The sequence below is a fragment of the Ochotona princeps genome, chromosome 1 (assembly GCF_030435755.1).
Source record: "Ochotona princeps isolate mOchPri1 chromosome 1, mOchPri1.hap1, whole genome shotgun sequence".
Lineage (NCBI taxonomy): Eukaryota > Metazoa > Chordata > Mammalia > Lagomorpha > Ochotonidae > Ochotona > Ochotona princeps.
Genome location: NC_080832.1, coordinates 73,890,131 through 73,909,454, shown reverse-complemented (window position 1 = coordinate 73,909,454; position 19,324 = coordinate 73,890,131). Strand labels below are relative to the sequence as shown.

The window sequence follows — 19,324 nt, the reverse complement described above, 5'->3', positions numbered from 1 at the left end:
AAACAGCCTGATTTGTATAAACAACAAAATGATCTACAGGATAAATTCCTCTGAAATACCTCTTATAATCCATGGGTTATAATCTTAAATGAAAGTGAGTTTCAAAATTCCATGCTCCATGACACAATTCACATTTTAATATGTTACACATCTATTTCCGAGTAATCAATACACTGATTTTAATTGTGACATCATCATTCAATATCTTAAAATAGCAAGTAAATCTGTGCTGTAGTCACAAGATGCATTCTCAACTAAAGCAGTACTTGCTAGGATTACTTGGGGAATCATCAAAAGGAAATGTTGTGTGTGTGTTTAATATATATATATGGTACTACAAAAGTTAATACAAAAATAAACATCTTTCAATTACATTTTGGTAAACAGAAAGGAATAGCTATGTTATCATTAACTGCTGAATTGAAATACTGAGAAAAGCATCAATTAAGGCAACTATACCTGCTGATTCTGGTAGGCAGTGACAGTTGTGAAGACGGTTTCTGAAAAGGAGAAGGCCTTAACTCCCTCCCCGATTGGGACAGGCTTGATGGGAGAAAGATCATCTCCACTGTCTTTACGGATGACGTGCACTCGAGGTTGGTATTTATGCATAGAATGAAGAATGATCTACATCAAGGAAAGAAAAGCCAAGTTTATCAGAATCATCAACCCAATCTTGACACCATGGCTAAATACTTATGTATAAAAAAACTTCTTTGGAAAATTAACATTTTCAAGGAGCCCAGAGTGTCAATTTAATAAACTACATGAGTAGCAGATAGGGAGGGCTAGGAAGCTTTTGTAAAATGTACATAAAAATATAAAATAAACAGCTCTATGTCTTTGAAACCCTAGACAATCATGTGAACCTATCAAATTTTCTGTTGTTGGAACATACAAGAAAAATTCTTAAGCATTTTATTTGTAATGATCCAAAGGGAACAGAATCCAAACCAATAAAACCGAGACTGGAATGCTTATTTAAATTGTACCACATCCATTCTCTAAAAATAATTACTTGCAAACCAGGTTTTTGTAGAAGAAAATTCTCCCTCCATCACTGACTATAAATGTCCATCCAAGGCCAAAGGGAATGTTAGGAACATTTCACTATCTTTGTGTGTGGCTCACAAAGTTTCTGGTCAGGAAAGTTTGCTATCAAGGCCCCCATTGTAACAAAGCACCCAAGACTTAAATTCCAGAGAATGGAAAAGCTGATTCTCTCAAATTCAGCATGGGAATTTGATAATGTGGTTCAACTATCTTCTGTCCAGTTATTCCATTTCTTTAATCCTAAGGAAATACTCCCACTCAGAACAGTTTCTTATGTACAAAGATGTGCGTCACATAATTTGTAACAGTGAGGAAACTATCAACCCCTTATATATTCCAAGTAAATTCACTACATAATTGAAAATCCTCACAATGGAATACAATATTACTAACATGGCTTAGGAAAATTTAAGAAATAATCAAATGCTTCTTTTTAAATATTTTGCTTACTTTTACTTTGAAAGAGACAGAACCACAAAAGCAAGAACTCTCCATCTGCAGGTTCAATTCCCCAAACGTTGATAACAGCTGGAGTTAGGTCAGGCCAAAGCCAGCAGCCTAGAACTCATTTTGGGTCTCTAACTTGGGTAACTAGGACTCAAATACTTGAACAGTCACTGCTGCCTTTCAGCATGCACATTATCAGGAAGGTGGGATTGGGAGCAGAGCTGGAACTCAAATCAGGTAATTCCCATACCTATAAGTAATTCAAACTGTAACCAAATGCCCACCTTTTTTTATAAGAGTTAAATAATAAAGGGGATGTAATTTATTTATAAACCTACCACAACTACACAGAGTAAAATTTAAAAACTCAGGCAAATATACAAATAGCAGTCATCTCTGGAAGTTGGTATTATGGGTGGCTTTTTTCTTCTTTTTAAGTTTTATACTTTCAAGAGTGAGACAAACTAAAGAAATCACTTATCCAATGGGATTACTGGCTGTTGGGATTCCATATTCAGTTATTTATTAATTAGCTTAATTAGCAAGGCTGAATCTTTGCTGAGATAAAATCTGACTTTGTATTTTTGGGTGTTATGAATTTGGAGGGAAAGCATTTAAATCAGAAAATTCAGGGATTGACTAGCTTTTCAGAATTTAACATGCTGCATTTGGAATCCTTAGGGCCATCCCAGACACCAACAGTCCTGTATATGGAAAGTGTGCCTGCTGCAATAACACAAGCAGTCACAAGCACTGAGGTCAGGGGTTTTTGTTTTGTTTTGCTTTGTTTTGTTTTGTTTTACCGTAAAGTATTCCCTCTCTCAATGGAACAAGTGCCTGAATAGCAGACATAATGAGTGTCCTAGAAGACATGCTTAATGGGCAAGTAGCAAGAGAATGCAAGAAGATCAAGTGGAAACAAAAGCTCAAATTATCACCTACAGACATGCACAGGGATCTGTAAGCCCTGGAAAGTTCTCTTTCAAAGTCTAACTGAAAGGAAGAATTTCAATGACCACTAGTGGTCCACGAAATCAATTTATAGCATTGCAGAGATATTTCAAATAAAAAATTATAAAGGAATACATAAACTAGAAAATGCTCCTTATATTAATGCTAAGTACTTTTTCGTATATTTTCTGTTATCTGTGTGTATGTGTACATATTAGATCATAGCATAAATTGTAAGTCTGAAAAACACAGAAGTAACATTTATTTCCACTGATTCTAACAATCAGCATACTCAGATTTTCAGTGAATATGCAATGTTTTATCTTCATTTCCTCAGTATATTATCTGAGCATAATGTTCACTAATATTAATTTTGAAATATCAGCAGGGCTGAACGCTGTCTTGAAATATTTGAACCAAGTAGTTTTTCCCCAGAGCTATTGAGGCAAAAGAGAATAGGTCAAGGCAGAAGTTGAGGCTTGCTCCTCGCCCTCATTCAAGAAGTGCTCCCCTTCTCGGATTAACAGGTAGGATTCTGCATGACGTTACCTATGACATATTTAAATCTCAACAAAACAGACACTAACGGGCTCAGCACAGCAGCCTGGTGGCTAAAGTCCTCACATCACATGCACCAAGATGCCATATGGACGCCGGTTCTTACCTGGCTGCTGTACTTCCCTTCCAGTTTCCTACCTGTGGGCTAGGAAAGCAGTGGAGGATGACCCAAGGCCTTGGGACCCTGCACCTACGTGGGAGACCCAGAGGAAGTTTCTGGTTCCTGGCTTCAGATTGGTCCAGCTCTGGCCTTGACAGCCACTTGGGGAATAAACCAGTGAATGGGGGATCTTTCTCTCTGTCTCTCCTTCTCTCTGCGAATCTGACTTTCTAATAAAAAAATAAATAAATCTTAAAAAAAGAAATCAGACAGACACTAACACCCTAATGTATAGCTGAAGAAGCTAAGGTCCATTGGAAGCAAAATGGTTTCTAAACCCTCAGTTCTGGACCTGGAAGCTGGGTTCCCTGGCCATCATTTTAGCACAAAAATGTGTGTGTGTATGCAATACCACAGAGGCAGGTGCCACAAAGGGCACACAAAGAAGCAGACAATTAAGGTAAACCCCACCCGCTGCTTCATTTACCATATAACCCAGAAAAAAATAATTATCTTATCTTAGTCCTTTTCTCAAATAACTTATTATATATTTTTACCTTAACATATTCTTTTGAATGTGAGCATAAAGCAGCAAATGACCAATTATGTAACAAAAGCTGTTGAATTCTGTCTTTTCCCCTTCTTTAAACTTGATATCCTGTCTAGTAGGAAAGTTTGAGAAAAAATCCTCCTCTTCTCCAAGATACTAAAGTCAATAGTAAGTAAATATCAATAAACAAAAGAGCAGCATTTATAAACTTATAGGGAGAATTAGCAGACCTTTTAGAAACAAGTTTCAAAGCAGAAAGAAAATTGGAAAAATTCACTTCACATTAAATATACAAAAATAAATCCACAATCCATTTCAGAAGCATAGAATGAACTGATTTGGAATGAAGGAAACAAGTATTTATTTGGGTTTCTATTTAACAATCAATGAAAAGTAAGATTATTTACTTATTTGAAAGGCAGAGTAACATATAAGGATGCGGACAAGGAGATATTCCAAGCATTAATTCATTCTTCAAATGCCTAAAACAGCTGGAAATAAATCAAGTCAAAGCCAGAATCCAGCAACTCTATTTAGGGTTCCCACAGCAATGGCACTGTCTACTGTCTTTCCAGGAGCACCAGCAGGAGGCAAGATCTGAAGCAGAGCATCTAGGACATGGCCTAGCACTCTAATCCTGGATGCATGGTCCCACACAAGTGCCTTAATCTGCTGACAAGGCCCACTCTAGTTACATACCCTTTAATTTATTTCTCATATACTTATTACATTTCAAAAAAGAATTGTGAATGGAGTATAGTGCAATAAGAAACAAAAATATCTGTGATATCCCTGTATTTTTACATTAAGGAACAACTACTAATAGTAACCTGAAATTTATTTAAGAAAATATTTTATAAAGTAACTGAAGGACAAATTTTAAACAAGTCTCAGTTCTTTATGCAGTAACATTATTTGTTTTGAATGGACTTTAATAACGATGTGTAGTCAACCATATTTTGAATAAGCAGAACTAGGAGAAGTACTGTTCTTATAGACAACAAGGCCACAATGATAATACCCACCACTGAAATTGACGTAATTACATCTTGTGGAAGTGATCTATGCTCTCCATTTTGTTTTGGTAGAAAATTAGGGAGGAGGGTTCTGTTAGTATACAGAATTACGCAGAGGAATACTTTCCCATGAACAGGCTGATACACATGTTTCTACTCAAAAGATACCAGAAGTGAGTCAAATGAAGCATACTACTATTTATTTATGATAAGATGAGTCAAAAGAGTCTGAAGTTTGACAGACAGGTGGCTAGGTCAAGTGTTACAGGATCCTCCACGGGGAAACACTTCCTGCTGACTGGAAAGTTTCCAGATGACCTAAACTACCCAGCTGTAGTAACTCAAGACAGGGACCAAGGCGAATTAGATAACAAAACTTGGGATTCCTGTATTTTTGGTGATACCAGGTACCTACACACTTTAAATGGTAGGAGGTAAAGGCTATAGTTAGATTCTAGCAATAAATCATAAGTTCCATAGAAGGTGGTCTTACTATTGCCTTATGCACGGTGCTGCATACAAAGCACTCCTTACAAACATGTACTTTCAAGTTCAGCAGCTCATTTGACTGACTCAGCCTTGTGTGATTCCAAAATGACTCAAGACAAAACCAAGCCTGAGAGAGAGAAGAACGTTGTTTATGAACACAAATATGTGCTTCTTCTAAGTCCCTCCCAAGTTCCTTCTACCAGGAAGAACTCAGCAACTTCTGTAATACCTTTTCTTTTTTTTTTTAAGTTTATTTTTACCTTTATTTAAGTCTCAGTATGGAAATATTAAATCTAAATTTAGGTTAGTGACATATTTAGATGTGTTTTCTTGCTTCTTTTTGTAATACCTTTTCAACACCTGATTCTCAAAGATAAATGAGAAGAGAATGAAGCCATCCTGGTATTTAGAAAGCCCAAAAGACCCTTTGGGGAAAATAACACATCTTCTCATGCCTCATATGGTCCTATGTCCAGTCACAATCCTGGGAGGATTTGATTACTGCAATCATGTTGTTGTTATTAACAAAACCCCCCTAGGTCATCAAGACATTATGATACACACTTTCACATCTTCTGCAAAAAACAAACAAACAAACAAAAACACAAAAAACTGTGAAGTGAGAGGACAAGATAGCATGAAAGTAATTTTCAAAGAAAATTAGGAAATCATTTCTCATGATGTGAGTCCCCATGTTGCTGAGAGTAATGTTACTTCCTCTAGAACTATGGAGAGATATGAGTCCCTGGGAAGTCTCTAAATCAGGAAAGAGACAGCTGAATTAGAAAGTGCCACTATAAGGGCTGGTGTGGTGGCACAGCATGTGGGTGTTCCTCCTACAGAACTGGTTTCCCATAAGAGCACTGGCTCAAGTCCCACAGGCTGCACTTCTGATCCAGTTCCCTGCTAACAGTCTAAGAAAGCAGAGGAAGATGATCCAAGACCTTGAACATCTTCACCCATGTGAGAGACTTAGAAGAAGCTCCTGGCTGCCAACTTCAGACCTGCCAAGCTCTGGCTATTGCATAGCCATTTACTGGCTATTTATTCCATTTGGGGAGTAAACCAGGAGGTGGAAGACCTCTGTCTCTCCCTCTCTTTTTGTATTTCTGACTTTCAAGTAAAATACATGTTTTTTAAAATGAAAGAACTATAGGCCTAGCATGGTAGCCTAGTGGCTAAAGTCTTCACCTTGAATGCCCCAAGATCCCATATGGGTGCTGATTCTAATCCCAGAGGCCCCATTTCCCTTCCAACTCCCTGCTTGTGGCCTGGGAAAGCAGTTGAACTCAGCCAAAAGCCTTGGGACCCTGCACCTGTGTTAGGAGACCCAGAAGAAGCTCCAGGCTCTGGGCTCCTGGCTTCAGATCAGCGCAGCTCAAGCCGTTGCAGCCACCTGGGGTGTGAATCAACAGATGGAAGATATTCCTCTCTGTCTCTCCTCCTCTCTGTATATCTGACTTTCCAATAAAAAAAAAAAAAACCTTTAATGACATGCCTATCTACTTTGAATCTGCAACACTATCATCTGTAGAATTAAAATACATTCCTAATCTAGCCTCTTCTAGAGCCATCAAACTGAGTAAATAAACAACTGCTGTCATCTTTCTGAAGCCTTCTCAATCCATTCTACCTGGACTAAGGTAGGACCTGCACTCCTCTGAGCTGGCAGGATGGTAATCGTGCACATCTTCTTTCCCCGCTTAGGCTAGAAACTCACCGAAGGAAGACACCATGGCTTTGTATCTTTTACATTTTACCAAGTTCTCAAAACTTCTTTAAAATAAATAATGGAAGAGCAATGCATCCTCCTTAAGTATCAACTGGTCCCTTTATAGATTTTTAATTTTTACCATTTGCACAGCTGGCTCGCTCTCTCACTTGCTTGCTCTCTCTCCCTCTCTCTCTCCCTCCTTCCCTCCCTCCCTTTCTCCCATACACTAGCTACTTCCCTTTGGTAAACTAGCACATCCTGCCACAACTTCAAAGGAGAATGTTCACTAACCACACACACTTCCCTAGCTCATGTCTCTTTTTTTGTATTTCTAAAATTTTTCTAATAGTGAAATACTACAACTATTTAGCTTTAAGCAACTGACTTTCAATTTGCAGCCCAGTCTCTCATAATTCAAACAAATACTGTGTGACAGGAAATTTTATATGTCAAAATCAAAAAAAAAAAAAAGCAAATATATGTCAATTTAGCTAGCCCCAAGATCCAGTTCATTGGTCCAATATTAGTCTCAAGTTCCTGAGAAGGCATCTTTAGGTACAATTAGTACTCCCTCGTGATGTGAGTGGGCCTCATCTAACCAGTTGAAGGCTTTAAAAGAACAAAGACTCAGAGGCCCAGAAAAAGGGACAATTTTGAGTGCAGATTACCTTCAGACTTGGGCTGCAACATCACCTCCTTCCTGGAGCTCTAGCTTGCCAGCCTGTTTTACTGATTTCAGACCTGCTATCCTCCACAATCACATGAAGTAATGCCTTAAAATAACACACACATACATCCTATTTCCTGGAGAATACTGTTTCAAATAAAGTCTGGTGATATTACAAAGTTTTAAATCACAGATGCACAAATTACTAGATCTATATATAACATTAGATACATGATTTATTAAACACAAGTATAATGCCAGTAACTGAAAGAATTAGATTTGAAATATTATACTGATTTAAGTCATTTAAGTTTATGGCTTATGTATGAGAATATATAATTTTTAAATCTAACTATCCCTTCAAAACATATATTCTTAAGCTATAAAACTTAGAAAAGTGTAGGATACTTAAGATTTTGATAGCAAATTAACATTAAATAGATTTTAAGTCCAACATTTCCCACTCTAAAAAATACAGAAGGCCTTTCAATGGGTATGCATTTAACAGCGCTCTCATGAAGATAGGAAAATAATGGTGTTCTTTCACTAAAGCCAACTGAAAAGTAATTGTTTCAACTTGATCATGTTTAATTATAAAAATAACATAAAAAATAAGAAAACAAAGCAATGTACTAAAATATAGGGCCAAGAGAGGAGTAGTTAGCCTAGTGAAATAAACATAAAAAAAAAAAGAAAACAAAGCAAGTTACTAAAATATAAGGCCCAGAGAGGAGCAGTTAGCCTAGTGGTTAAACTGCATCCCAAATAAGAATGCTTAGATTTTTCCTGGCTGCAGCTCATGATTCCATGTTCCTGCCAAATCGGACTTGGAGGAACAGTGGTAATGACTTCAGTAACAGGCTCTGCCACCTACATGGGACACTTGGATTGTCTCCTGCTTCCTGAACCCCTATGTTGCCTAGAGGGATTCAACCAATAGAAGGAACCCTGTCTGTCTTCATCTCCATCACTCTCTGAATCTTGAAAAATAAATAACTTACTAAAATATTAGTATGAATAATTTCTATTAGCTTCTGTTATTTGAGTAGGCTTCTTATTGATATAGGATTTAAATGCCTTTTGAAGAATGCATTATGCACAAAATAACAAATTAATAAACTATAGGGCATAAAGTTGGATTCAGAAAAAGAAAATTATCATTTTACTTTTCTGATTCTGCTTTATAAAATTTCAACAATCAATGAAAAAACACTGGACTTGTGAGCTATTACTCTGTGTAGTAAAAATCCAAATAATGTATTTGTATCATAAGAAAATTTGTACTTGGATAGTTGCATTAAAGTTAATTGTGTAGCAACATGCAAACCACACTGTATCATTTATATCACTAACTTATGAAATTCCATTTTTGCTTTAAAATATTTGCTCTTAAACACACTATCTTTATGTCATTGCTTTGAGAAATGAACAAGTCAGTATTCCATTTATATATGATGTATTCTTCAAAAAGCACTTCATTCCCACCCCAATTGAAAACCTTCTCAAAGAAGAGAAACTAACAGACATGCTAAATTTAAACAGAAATCAGCATGCATCCAGTTACTCACTTATTTAAACAGTAATGTAGAAATCCTGCCTAGGAACAATACTCCATAAAAATTAATAAAGTGTTAAAAAGACTATTTTTGGAACGGCTGAACTTTGACTTACATATCACGTTTCAGCAGTTTCCAGACTAAAAGGAATTATTGTTGTAACACATTTTGACACATTAGATGTTATTGCAAAACAACTGGGAACTTACAGATGGAACACACCAACAGCCTCAGCCTAAGCCTTTACTGAGAAGCAATAAGCCTCAGCGGGAAAAGAGCAGTATGCAGGCATGGCCAATAAATCATGATCCCTGTTTACCCAACTCCCCAGTAGTATTCATATTCAGAGTATAATAATTAGCACCTCATGGGATTCTACACCAATGTTTTGACCAAAAAAAATCTCTGCCTAAGATTCTTTCATTACAACAGAAATGTAGCTATATCTAGATTTTAACTTATTAAACACTTTAAGGCATATTCCAGCTAGTCACGATCTCTAATAAAAAACATAACCTTGATTTTTTCCACAGATCATACACATGCTGAAAATCTTGAATATATGCACATTGGAAACATCATTCACTTTAGTTAGGCACACTGTAGATGAGCCTATGTCAGCCAAGGTGGTACAACAGAGCGGCCGTCTACTTACATGGCCCTGATCATCCAGTTCATTGTTGGTGAGCTTCAGCTTATCAAAGCTGATTACTTGTCTCATCCAAGTCTCCCCCGAGGCAGGCGAGTCTGGATGAATGTACACTCGAGGTGGCACAGGGGAATCTGCATTACCCGCCACCATCCATTTAGAGCTGTGATAAACATACCTAGAAGGCAACAACAATGCTCTCAGCTTAAGGACTGTTCACCGCTTGGAACTTCCAACTCACAGAATTACACAAGCACACATACCTTTTAAAATGTCTAGAATAAATCAACATCCTTTTTACACGCAAAAAGATTTCAAACACTTTTTTAAAAATTTTCTGAGACAGCAGTGTCCCAATGAAAACTCAGAGTAACTGATACATGAGTGGTTTGATGAAAAAATACACATTGTCAGCCCTAGAAACGCATTCATCTTAATTCTTACAAATACTGACATTCCTAATAGGCATTCCTTCTACATTCTGATATTTTCACTTTTTTATATGGATTTTAATTGGCTTAAACAAACTATTAAGTTGTCAAAATCACCTTTAAGTAAATGAAAATACTTCAAAGTTATATCTTACAAGAGTCTCACTTCCTTTAAGACCAATTCCATGTTAGTTTATGTACTGGCTGATGGAAGACAGTAATACACTGCCAACAGGAAATTGTAAGACATTCCAGTAACTTCTATTTTGACAAAAAAAGTTTTATCACTACAGTTTAAAATCATTTTTCTACGTTAAAACACAGTAGGTAAGTGTTCAGTTAATTTTAACTGAGTATATAATCATAAAATGCATCGTATTTTCGTAATATACATTTATCATGAGCTTTTTGAAGACTCCTCATATGTACAAACCTCAAAAATTTCTGCACCATAGTAAATCTTTTATTTTAATTTTGTTTTCCACAAACTTTTGGAAGTGTCCTTGTAGTAACATTTTTTTAAATCAAATCAATTTAAAAACTAGAAATTAGCTATTGAAGACAAAGTATAAATAAAATTATAAATGTATGCTTTGCTTCCATTTTGTCTTAAAATGTAACAGAATTTAAAGAAATATTTTGGTGATGATTTCAGTAAATTTTGCGTACATAGTATATAAATCTCCTTATAAATGAGCACAAAAGATTTCCATAGTCTTTAGGGTGAGGTCCCTTGTTTGAATTATTGTCATATATTTCATTCTCTTTTGAGGTCAACATGCTTTCTATTCTCTAATTCATGTTCGTGGCAGAAATACATACTGACAAAATTGAGAATAATTTGTTAAAATCTTCCTTTAATTGCTATGGTGTAATTTCAGTAAGTAAGTTTCTGTGGGCTTTTGTGGCTATTAATTTTACATCCTAACAAGACGAGTGACAATCATTTTCAACTTAACCAAATGCCACTCAGACACCAGACAATAGCCAAGAATGTTTTTTTTTTCTTCCTAACACTACTGAAAAAGTTACAGAAGAAAACGGAAATTTTAGAAATTCCAGCAAAAAATTCAATTTTGATATGAATAGGGTTACTACCAAAATAGAGAAAAGATACATACTGAATAGATTAAAACTCCCCACACACTAAGAATAAATGCTACATGTCATACATTCTCTGCAAAACATTCTAAATATAAATGCCAAAGCCAAACTTCTTCTTGGGGAGCAATAAAAGTGAAAGAAAATTTATATTTACAATTTCATCTATCATCTTCATACTAACTTATAAAATTTTCTTGCTTTCTAAGAAAGTAAATAAAAATCAGCCATGTAAAATAAATTGTCTATAGATAAGTGGAAGAAACTTGGAGAACGCAAGAGACAAATTCAAAAATGAATAGTATGCAGATCATTAAGACTCAGATTATCTTCTTAAGTACAAAACCAAAATTAGAATGTGGATTTTAACCAAAGCACGCTTCAATACTTCCAAGTTTCTCTTGTCCAGTATAGAATTTAAATAAAACTGAATGACTTAATTAAAGCAGCACACCATACTATAAACAAAACATAAATAATGAAACTTTCTCGTTACCCATTTTGTAGAATTTCATATGGCCATGTGCCAATTAAAAGTTGAATGCTCTGATAATATACGCCTGTTTCACAAAAGCAGTTCCTTAAATTTTCAAGTTAAAAAACTACGTATTATTTCATTTAAAAACAGACTAAACTTTCTATATATTTTTTAAGAAAAAATACAGATGAGCAAATTTTAAAATAGCGTTTCTGATCTTCACTCAAAACTTCATTCTATAAATGCTAGCATCCTTAAATCTTCAAGAAAATAAAAAGCCTCATCATTAAAAACTGCTGATTTACTTTCTTACAGTAAAGAAAGAAAAGCAAAAGTATACTTCGGAATGAAGAACAGCTCTTTTCAAAGTTCACTTGAGGTTGAGATAAACAGAGTCTCTTTCAAAACCCAAATATTGTAAAGGTTTTTAAAATTTATTGTGGTACTCCAAAAGGCAACAAAAAGCAACAATTTATTACTAACTTAGGACATGTTAATATCCTTATGAATTATGAGACTATTTTCTTATTTATAGAAAACTTAAGTAATTGTTACAGCGAAAAGGTCTGCAAGAATTTATGATTTATGATTTTGAACACTGCAAGATTAAGTAAATTTATATGAAGATGAAAAACTCAGAAAGAAAATACATTTAATATACTATCAACAGACTTTTTACATTTCCTACCAAAATTCTAATTAAAATAAGAAACAATATAAAAAACACATTTAGTTCGACAATACCAAACTGGCCCCTATTAACATCCTCAATATTTGTAAAACATTTTTGTTATCTATTAAAGCCAAACAAAAACAAAAGTTTCTGTATTTTCTGCAAGATTTGGAACTAACTTGGCTGTTGGAACCATGGTTATTGCTGAATTACAGAACTGAAAATTCTTCAAAGACCACAACTATCACAGATCACACGGGAACTGGCTGTAAAACCCTAGCATTGTTTTTGTTGTGTATCCAATCACTGTACCTGTATCTTTTGTTGTCCACTGGCACAATATCCATGGCAATGTAATATTGCTGGTGAGGATCTAATCCAGAGATCTTCACTCTCATTGCTGGAAACATGCGCCTATTTATAAGGGAGGGGAGAGGCAGGCTTTGGATTTTATTTTTATTTGGAATAGGACTGAGGACGAATAAGCAAAGAAACATCTTGAATTTCTTCTTAAATTTAAGCATTCATTCTAATAATTCATTCTGATATTAATAATTCTGATAATCCATTCTGATATTAATTCAAGGAGTTAGAACATGGAGAATTATTTTTTTAAAGGGTAGGGATTTTAAAAGTAATTTTTAGCACCCTGCATATAAGAGTTCCATGTTTACTAACCTGTCAGAGTGGCTGAAACTAAAAGAACTTTGCACTGAAACCATCATGGCACTACAAGACGCACTTCATCTTTAAAAACGAAATCTAGAAGCGTATTTACTTTAATAACATAAACACAAAATGTACCAAATGGCAAAACAGAAAAACTTAGATTTCTTAAAGTGATAAAATATATTATAATGTGAAATTTTAAAAGGGTTATAAAAAAACCACAAGGAGCCAATGTGCCATGCTATAACCAAACAATATGTTCTTTATTGAGACAGGACTTCCTGTCTGCAGCATGGTAAAGGTGAAGTGCAAAAGTTGCTCTAAATTTGAAAGGTATAGTAAAACTTCTTTATTGAAAGCAGAAACTAAACACAATTTATATTTACCAAATCATTCCGGCCCTCACCAAACCTTGAAAACGCATTTTTAAAGCCACACTTACCCAAAGCTTGGCTAATTAAAACAAGCGAATATCTGTGTATCTTTACTTTCCAGAAAAGTGTGTCAAAGGAAATGCTGAAGGAAATGCACTTACTTTTGAAAAAGGCACGACAGCAGGAATACTAGAGCAAATCACTGCATATCAAAAACAAATGCAGCAGTTTCTTCTATCTGAAAATTTGATCTAATGATTTATGTATATGACCCTTCCAGCTAATCTAATTTTTGCTAATTTGACCTTATAACACAAATTTTAGTACTGTTATTATTTACCAAATTTTTCTCATAACAATAATGCCATTAAAGACTACTTCCACAGAAAAGAAAGTCCATTATTCCTAACTAGGCATGAGAACAATTTACTACTACACTGGCTTTTTAAATGTTATTTCAGTGCACCTGTAAGATAAAGCGTCGAGGTCTTTAACTACATCCTTTATAAGACAACTGTTGCTTTGTATTGTTGAAGACTGAATTTGGATCATTAATAAAGGCTCTGTGAAAATGTAGAAGGGAGCATATGGATTCAATAAAATATGTTTTTGTAATTTCTAATAAGTTTGGATACTTTTATGCTCTCCAGGTTTTTACCATGTGTACTCCCTGGAAGACCGGAGTGTGCTTTTTAAAGTTCCTTTTAAGGAAGCATATTATTCATAGATTTCATTGCACTAACTGAACTGAAAACTTTAAAATGTAAATATCTCAGTGCCTACCTCAAATGAATATAATCTGGCCAACAACTCCATTTAGTAACCGATGGCTGTGCACATTTCACACTCTGACACCAATATGACTTAACCATATCAGCAAAACTTTAAAAAAAAAATCTACAATGTAGGTTAATGTGTTGATATTATTTGAAAAAAAATTAACTATGCAGAAACAGGATGTCACAAATTCAGGATAGTTCTTCTTGCAGTCCTATTTGTTTAAACTTGGATTACGGATAATTCCTGTGATTTTTCATCCTGGTCTCAAATCCAAATAGAACTGTACACCATGTTCTCACAGTGCCAAGAAGCCTGATAAAGAACCAAGCTGCAAGTGCCCTAAAAGTCGGTCACAATATGCCAAAGAGCAAACAGGTTTTTAAATATTTGAAAGAACCTGGGTTTGGAAGGCGTCTCCTGGTTCCAGAACTGAAAGCCGGCGTCCACGTCAGGGCGACCTGGACTCGAGCGCGGCGGCGGGAGACGCGGCACCCGCGGCCACCAGCCCGCCACCAGCCCGCCACCAGCCCGCCACCAGCCCGGGCTCCTCCCCGGCCCGTCCGTCCGAGCCCGCTGACCAGAGCCCCGGCCGCGCTCGCCCGGAGCGACGCTGAGCAGAAGCCGGGGCCCAGGCAGTGTCGGCGCCAGCCTTTACCTGCCCGCCTTGGTGATGATCATCTCCGTGCCAATCTCGTGGAAGCGCTTCCACAGCTCCGCTCCCTGTAGATCCACCCGCGGCGTCTGAGGCGAGGGCAGCGGAGTCCCCGGCCTGCCCAGGGCGGGCGTCGGGGACCCTTTCGGGGAGCCTGCAGGGGACGCCAGAGGCGGAGCGCCCGGCGGGAAGCCGTCCTCGCAGCTGCCTGGACAGCAAAGGGCAGACAAGGGCGACCGTGAGGGTTTCGGAGGAGAAACGGGCCGAGGGATTGTGGGGGGAGAGCGGCAAAAGTGGCAGCTCCGATGCCGTCGAATACTGCTAAGGGACAGGTCCGGAAATGGCCACCCGCTCTTTGGCTGCCCACGGGCGCTCGGCGCTTCAGTGAGGCCTGCCCGGCTGCCACGTCCCAGCCCGGGGAACAGTTGTGTCGGCCGCGGCGGCCGCACCGCGGGCCTTCCCTGGGCCAGGACAAGACCCGCCGGCGTCCGTGAGGCGTGCGCGGCGGATCTGAGTCCCCCCGCCGGCGTCCGTGAGGCGCGAGGCGCGGCGGACCTGAGTCCCCACGGCCGACCCGGGAATAACCGGCGCCTCAAGCCTCTGGCTCCCGGCCCTTCCCTTCGCTAGAAACTTCTGAGGCGCCCGGAGGCAGGGCCGCCCGGAGGCACGTTCTAGAAAGTTCTTCAGCCCCCTTTAATGTCAAACGCTCCCACTGCCCTGTGTCTCTCCGGTCAGGCCCGCGAGAGGACAGCATAGGGGAAAACCAAGCTGCGGGCACCGTCAGCCTGGGCGAAACAGCCGGGAGAAGGGGAAACACCGCTACCCCCGGGGGAAACAACGTTTGCAAACAGGCCGCCTTCTTCCTGGTTGGCACCACTGGTTTCGGGCAGTCGTTCCGGTTACGGGGAAGTTAGACTGCCGCCTTCCCTACACCAACTCACCTCATCCCTCCCGCCAAGCCTCAGGCTTTTAAAAGTTAGGAAAGAACAAACAAATAAATAAATAAAAGAGCACCCACTGGCTAGAACCCCAAGGGAGGCAGACGCGGAAAGCACCGTAGCGAGCCTCTCTGGGCGCGGGTCACCTCGAGCCGCCGCGGCCGAGAGGGGCGCAGGTTGCGGAGTGGACAGAACCGTCTGGCGGGCAACCAGGTGGCGCCGCGACCCGGACGGCCCACACCCGTGGCCAGCACGCCGGCGGCTGAGGTGCTTCGGCCACGTACACGCGGCGCGCACGCACACACACGGACTCCCGCCCTCTCGGGCTCGCGGCGGCCCTGGGGACCCAGGGAGCGGACGTGCCCGGCAGAAGTGCGGGCGCAGGGAAGGGGCCGACTCACCCGCGGCGCCGCGGGAGCCACAGCTCCGCTCGGGCTCTGCGCAGCTCCGGGCGGCCGCGGACGCCGCGCCTTCGTCTCCCTCCGGGGAGCCCTTTTCACCCGCGCCACTGCGGCTACAGCCTCCGCTGTCGCCCGGCCCGGCCGCCGTCTCCTCCGCGCCCAACTTTCGCCGCTTCTTCTGAAGCTGCTGCTGCTGCTGCTTTTCCTTTTCGGCGCCGATGAGCGCCTCCACGGAGAAGGCGTGCGCCTTGAGGCTCAGCATGCTGCACGGCGAGCCTCTCCGCTTCTCGGCCATCCCCGCCGCCCGGCGCCCGCCCGCCCCTCTCTCATATACACTTACACTGGCACACGCGCGCACTCGCACACCTCCCCACCAAAACCTGAGCGGCTCTCGGGGCCTCTCGAGGTCTTCCCCCTTCCCCGCAGCGGGCAAAAAGACAAGTTTGGCGTTTCCTCCTTCGCGCTGCTGTTGGGATCCGAGGAGCCAGCGACGCCACCGCCAAGTTTCCTTCCTCGGGTCTCTCGCACGCTCTCACTAAGGCACTCCTTCGCGCCCACCCCCTCCACCTCCTCCTGCTGCTCCAAGATCTGCCTCGACTGATGCGCCAGAGAGCACTAGCATGGGTAAAAAACACTCTGCGGACACAAATTAGGGATTGTAATTGAAATTTGTTGCCTTGATCTGTCAGCACTTCCAGGCAGGAGAGCGGTGGGAAGAACTTGCTCATTAGTGTCAATAAAGCGGCGGAGGCGGAGCCCGGGGTCCTGTCCATCTGCCAGACGGCCGGCCAATCAGGAGGCGGCTGTTCCCCGCCGTCCGCGCCCACTTCCTTACAAGGTTGCAAAAAACCGGGAGTGGAAAGCGCCGCCGTCTGGCTTGGCTGTGCCAGCCCCTGGTGAGCTGAACTCTGTGGGTCCCCTGCCACCCACCGCCCACCACAGCTCCGAAGCCTCCAGCTTTCTTCCCCAGGACGAACGAGCGGGAAAGCTGAGGCTTCTGGCTTTTAATAGAGGATCACCAAGTTAGAATATCAAGGATCTTTGAAAGAATCTTAAACTCTGGCACCACATTCACATTAAAAGTTCCTACAGCTCCAAACGTTTTGGGAGGTGGGAGAATTCGTAGCCACCAGGTCCATGGGTTGTCATCTAAGCATTTCAAGGTTCTGGTAGCGCCTATTCTGCTGCTGGCAAAACACTAGGCTTGGTGTTGCTACGGGGGATGGGCACAAAATTTTTCAATCCCCTAGATTTAAGGATGCAAAAATATTACATAGTTGCTCAGTCTTTGGAAAAACCTACACCCCCACCCCCAGCATGCCTTTTCCGGGGGCCCCTTTTTTCTTTCAAAGAGTGCATTCCCCTGAGTAGTTATTTTTTTAAAGTAAGTCGTGTGATCTTAGTTGCTATGTCATTGGTGATACGGATCTAACTGGAAAGCTCTTTAAAATTTCGCCAAGTAAGTTTGAACATGAAATAAAAATTCCCGACTAGTTTTTGAAAAAATTTTCCGATTTGATGCACCTTTTTATTTCTCCAGAATTGACAGTTTACCACTGTTGTCTCTGCTTTTTAAAGAGTTGACGTGTTCCTTTAGGATAAATTAAAAAGAAAGCAACAACTTTCAATTGAATGACACCAACCCATAAATGCACAATTTGTTTTGTAGTTTCAACTCGACTTTCTGTTAGGATTAACCCCCCAAAATGCATTTGATGTAACAGTTATAGAATGCAGCTCACCCTGCGTATTCTCTTGTTCTTTGGTATAAACTACGAGACAGGTAACTGCTTTTTCTCTCCCTCTATTCTCCATCACCTTTAACTGCCCTATTTTCTTCTGTCTTCTCTGGATGTGGAGTAGTTTCTGGTAGTTCTCCGTTGTCACCAAGCCTTTCACCTGCAGCTCAGGGGAAATGTGCATTTCCCAGTCCGAGCGAGTCGGGAGGGAGCTGCAGGAACCTAGAAGACTCGTCCAGAGACACTTGCAAGACGCCCAGCGGGGCTCACACCCTCTGGATTGAAACTGTCTTCAAACTATTCTCGGAACCCCGGGGTTTAAAAAAAATAAGCTTCAGGAAATAAAGTCAGCTGAGAGAAGTTGTTTTGCATTTGTCAAAGAAAGGCTTGGTGATCCATTTTGAACTGTCCTGGGAGAGCAGAAACTCCGCGGCGACTCAGGCCGCTATTAATGGGGTAAAACTAAGCGTCAGTTTTGTTTCTGAAACCCGCCGGCCCGGGAGCGGAGGAGAGGCCGCCTGAGAGACGTGCGCCAGAAATGGAGGTGCGATGAAGTGCGAGGCAGACGTTGCAAGCTGCTACTCTCTGCACACGTGGGCAAGTGAAGCCTCGGCAGCGAGCGAAGATCCAGGGCATCCCACCTCAGGCCCAGGAATTCGCGGACCCGGAGGAGAAGCGACCCTCTACCTTTCAGAACTGCCCTTGTAGCCGTGGAAACGCGACAGAGTCGTTGAGTCTTCGGGCCCATTCAGGACCAGAGATTGGAGAAGGGGAGGCGGCGATTGTGACAGATCGCCAGGACCGAGGCGAAGCCTGCTTTGTAGAGGAGGTCTTGCCCCCTCTATAGGCTCAGCAACTCAAACAGATTTAAGACTTTCCAGGCCTGCAGTGAGCTCTCGGAATCACACACAGCCACAGCAGTCCTCTTTTCCGCCACCACGTCTTTTGCCTTTACTCGTGGCAACTAAAGGTACAGATCCCCAAATGCAGGAACTTGTGTCAGTAACAGCTGCCAAGGAAGAAAGCCGCCACCACCGACATCTACTGCGTCAAGACAGAGTGCGGCCCCTGCACAAAACCCGAATGTGCGCTGGGCACCGGGACTGGACGAGGGCGCTCGTTCCCTAGATTCTGGGCCAGAGCGGACTTTGGGAACCAAACCGCACCACAGCTAATTCGAATGAATGGGGCTTGGGCCCCTGGACCTATTCGGAGCCGAGCCGCTGCCACCAACTTGGTGGAGCAGTGGGTTGCACGCCACAGCGCACTCGGACCTTAGCTAGTAGAGGGCGTGGTGCCTGTCCTGGGCATGCGAGTTGGCCGGCGTTATCAGGGCCT

General features: G+C 40.9%; 1 protein-coding gene across 3 annotated transcripts in view; it reads right to left on the bottom strand.

Moving 5' to 3' along the window:
* Window positions 1-17,363, bottom strand: part of TBX18 (T-box transcription factor 18) — a 33,206-nt gene extending 15,843 nt beyond the window's left edge. The window contains exons 1-5 of one of the 3 annotated variants that reach the window (XM_058661048.1): window positions 16,248-17,363; window positions 14,912-15,116; window positions 12,746-12,847; window positions 9,757-9,928; window positions 460-627 (exon numbers count right to left, since the gene is read on the bottom strand). In XM_058661048.1, the coding sequence (XP_058517031.1) occupies window positions 460-627; window positions 9,757-9,928; window positions 12,746-12,847; window positions 14,912-15,116; window positions 16,248-16,542 (942 nt within the window). In that variant the 5' untranslated portion in view covers window positions 16,543-17,363. The remainder of the gene's footprint in view (window positions 1-459; window positions 628-9,756; window positions 9,929-12,745; window positions 12,848-14,911; window positions 15,117-16,247) is intronic. The other 2 variants (XM_058661047.1, XM_004580420.3) reach the window with 2 other exon arrangements.
* Window positions 17,364-19,324: the final 1,961 nt, after the last annotated feature.